Here is a 3,839-nt window from a genome sequence, read left to right on the forward strand (position 1 = left end):
TGGACATATTTCTAGCCATGGTATGAAGTTGGATTCCAAAATGTATTATAACAGATGACGTAATCGTCGCATAAACCTCTGGGCCGCGCAAGTCATCTAGGTGGACATATAATAAGTTATATGCTATGTTGCAATGCACGAGCATATTTACTAGTAATAATAAAAAAAGCTAGTTAACCATGGTATATGCTGAGGAGGCCTTCATGCTGTTTATATTTGTAATATAGCATTTCTCCTTGTTTAGTAGGGTTTTGTTGCAAACTACTTCACCTAATAAGGTCGAAAACAACGCCCCCTGAACTTGTTCCTAGTAAATCAATCAAGGTCGAAAACAGGCAATATGCAGGAGCACATGTATATAAAAGTGGTTACATTGTATTTGTATTTAAAATAATTGTAATGATTGAATTTCACCGTATTTGTATTTCTAATAATTTTCACTAAGTTTGTTTTGAGACGGAGGGGAGTAGCATTCTGCAGCCTTTCTGAATAAACTACCGACTAAAAAGGTGCCTTATTCTTGGTGCAATCACCAGGTTCTGGCTATATAAAAGACCACCTGGGCAACGAAACCCAGCTATGATCAATCAATTCAGTAGCAAGCTACAGCCAGGGGAAGCGTTGCGCTGTTGTGATATGGCTCACGCTCATGACCACTATGAGGAGCTGCTGCCGGCGAAGTCTCCTCCACAGCTGGCCCTAGTGCTCTCTGTCCTGCTTGTCTGTCCTCTTCTCGTCCTCCTCGTGCGCCGCCTCTTTGGAACGACGGCGTTGTCGACGGCCACCGCAAGAGCCAGAGAACAGCTGCTGAGCAAGCTGCCTTCGCCTCCAAGCAGGCTCCCCATCATCGGCCACCTGCACCTCGTCGGCCCCCTACCGCACATCTCTCTCCGTGACCTCTCGGCCAAGCATGGCCGTGATGGCCTCATGCTCCTCCACCTCGGTGCCGTCCCTACGCTCATCGTCTCCTCGCCGAGCGCCGCACAGGCCGTGCTCCGCACACAAGACCACATCTTCGCATCCAGGGCCTACTCCCCCGTCACCGACATCCTCTTCTACGGCTCCACAGACGTCGCCTTCTCCCCGTATTGTGAGCACTGGCGCCAGGTCAAGAAGATTGCCACCACGCACCTCCTCACCAACAAGAAGGTCCGGACCTACCGCCATGCACGCGAGCATGAGGTAATAACCAAGCGTCAATTTGAGCAATCACTAAGATATATTGTTCAATAGACGAAGATATGATTGCCTGAAAATAATTCACAACAGGTGAGGTTGGTGGTGGCTAAGATCCGCGAGGCGGCCACCGCAGGCACCGCTGTCGACCTGAGTGAACTGCTCAACTCCTTCGCCAACGACATCGTGTGTCACGCTGTGTCTGGCAAGTTCTTCAGACAGGAAGGCCGCAATAAACTTTTCCGGGAGCTAGTCGAGGCCAACTCGTCTCTCATCGGGGGATTCAACATAGAGGACTACTTCCCAGTGCTGGTGAAACTAGACATCATCAAGAGGATGGTGTGTGCAAAGGCACAAAAGGTGAACAAGATGTGGGACGACTTACTCAATACGCTCATCGATGACCATGCAAGCAGGCCAGCGTCAGAACGTGACGGGGAGGAGAGTGACTTCATCGATGTCTTGCTCTCCCTTCAACAAGAGTACAACCTCACGAGAGATCATATTAAGGCGCAGCTGGTGGTATATAATAACGTGACCTCACCCACAACTACCGCCTACACATATAAATATATGCTGCTGATTCTTATATATATGTATCCATTTGTATGTAGGTCATGTTTGAAGCTGGCACAGATACATCATTCATAGTGCTTGAATATGTGATGGCTCAGCTCATGCGAAACCCCTGCCTCATGAACAAGCTACAAGCCGAGGTGAGAAGCACTATAGCGAAGGGAAAAGAGATAGTAACTGAAGACGAGCTTAACAGTTTAGTCTACCTAAAGGCAGTCATCAAAGAGACACTCCGACTCCATATGCCAGCGCCGCTTCTTGTGCCCCACCTCTCCATGGCCGATTGCAACATAGAAGGATACACGATACCATCGGGAACACGTGCCATTGTTAATAGCTGGGCTCTTGCAAGGGATCCTAGCTATTGGGAGAAAGCGGAAGAGTTCATGCCTGAGCGGTTCATGGAAGGAGGTAGCGCCGCAGCTATGGACAATAAAGGAAACGATTTCCAATACTTACCATTTGGGGCAGGGCGAAGGATATGCCCGGGTATAAACTTTGCAAGTTCAACTATCGAAGTCATGCTTGCAAACCTTATCTACCAATTCAATTGGGAGCTACCTGTGGAATTAGCGAAGAAAGGCATCGATATGACTGAATCATTTGGGGTGACAGTGCATCGTACAGAGAAACTCTTCCTTGTCCCTATACTTGCACAAGATTAATGCATTAGTCTGTAGAGTTGGGCATGTACGCGATAGATCAAGGACTCAGATGTGCACTACCTATTGTAATTGCATCATACTTGTGGGTTTTGGACTTGTTGTCAAGCACGCATATATACTAAATAAAGAAAGCATGCATTTCATCCTTTCACCATGCACAAACTGTTATCATATTTGTGACGCACAATTAACTAACAAAGTTCTAGAATAGTCAGAGCGGTGAATATGGGAACCAAAAATTCTTCACACGGAAGAATTAAGGCATATGTCCCAAGTTGACCCAAGGGCTTCTATTTTAACAATCACCAAGATCACACAGTTACAAGTAGTCTTAATAACTAACCTAGGAACGAAACTAAGTGAAAAACACACATGAAATAAAAACGCGATAGAACAATCAAAAGCACCAAAAGGTCATATCATGTCCAACTTCTAAGTTGAGTTCAGCCATTTTTCCTATGTAAAATTTGGAACTTCTGGCCTGAACCTTTGAAAGAATTTAGGAGTAAGTTTCTCTATCTTGGAGAAATCAAAACATCAGGACTTCTTTCAAAAACTTTCAAAATCAGCACAGAGAAACAGCTTGAAAGATTTGGGAGGGAGAGATAAAAATACAATGAAATGACCTCCAAATCAGGTGAAACTTCAGCCATAGCTGGCACATACATGGTGAATGGTGAGTGTGTGTTCACAACAATATCCTCAAAAAGATTGATCCTTCACCATGAATTTGTAAGAAAACCCTCAAGAAAAGGAGGAATTTGAGAAGATCTTCATGTCGGAGATTATCATAAGGTCACCATGCTGAGTCACCCACGGCCTTCTGATCCACACCATATTAATAAAAGTGGCAGTCTGAGCAAAACCCATCACCTTTAAATGTGTCACAGGTGACCGGCGGTACCAAAATCTGCCAGAAAGTGGTTGTTATTCATTTCTGCTTTTTAGTCAGTTGTGATTTGCATGTATCTCTGTACATCACCAATGATCCCAGCACTTGTAGAAAGAAATAGTCTTACTTTATCTGGCAAGTTGGAATTGATTCCACTAGGCAAAGAAAAGATTGGTGCATATATATGGCAAGTTGATAGGATTACGGATCCTACCGCGTAGATCACGGTGTCTGTAGGTGTGAGAGGGAGGTGGAGCAGGCTTGGGACCTCGCTGCCGGCGGCTGGGCGCCGTGGTGGAGGATGAACGTGAGGAGCAAGGAGGAAGCGGCGGCTAGGGCAAATCTCCCGGCTCCCTAAGGAAGCCGGAAACAAATATATTGTTTCTGCTTGATTATCCAAATGTCTTACAAGCCATATATATAGCTCTAAAAAATAAGGGATATATCTAATAAATAGGCTAAATAATAGATAATATGGGCTGTTAGCCCTCTAATGCCGGCGCACAAGCTCAGCCACTAATGGGCCTCCT

At 45.5% G+C, this 3,839-nt stretch overlaps 1 protein-coding gene across 2 annotated transcripts; it reads left to right on the forward strand.

Moving 5' to 3' along the window:
* Nucleotides 1–567: 567 nt before the first annotated feature.
* On the forward strand, nucleotides 568–2,568 carry LOC136500788 (indole-2-monooxygenase-like). Of its 2 annotated transcripts, none has more exons than XM_066496217.1 (3): nucleotides 568–1,182; nucleotides 1,270–1,695; nucleotides 1,791–2,568. In XM_066496217.1, the coding sequence occupies exons 1-3, from the start codon at nucleotides 580–582 to the stop codon at nucleotides 2,415–2,417; spliced, it is 1,656 nt and encodes a 551-aa protein (XP_066352314.1). In that variant the 5' UTR covers nucleotides 568–579; the 3' UTR covers nucleotides 2,418–2,568. The 2 variants fall into 2 exon arrangements, with proteins under 2 accessions (XP_066352314.1, XP_066352313.1); XM_066496216.1 differs by having other exon boundaries at nucleotides 569–1,182; nucleotides 1,270–1,698.
* Nucleotides 2,569–3,839: the final 1,271 nt, after the last annotated feature.

The sequence above is a fragment of the Miscanthus floridulus genome, chromosome 13 (assembly GCF_019320115.1).
Source record: "Miscanthus floridulus cultivar M001 chromosome 13, ASM1932011v1, whole genome shotgun sequence".
NCBI lineage: Eukaryota > Viridiplantae > Streptophyta > Magnoliopsida > Poales > Poaceae > Miscanthus > Miscanthus floridulus.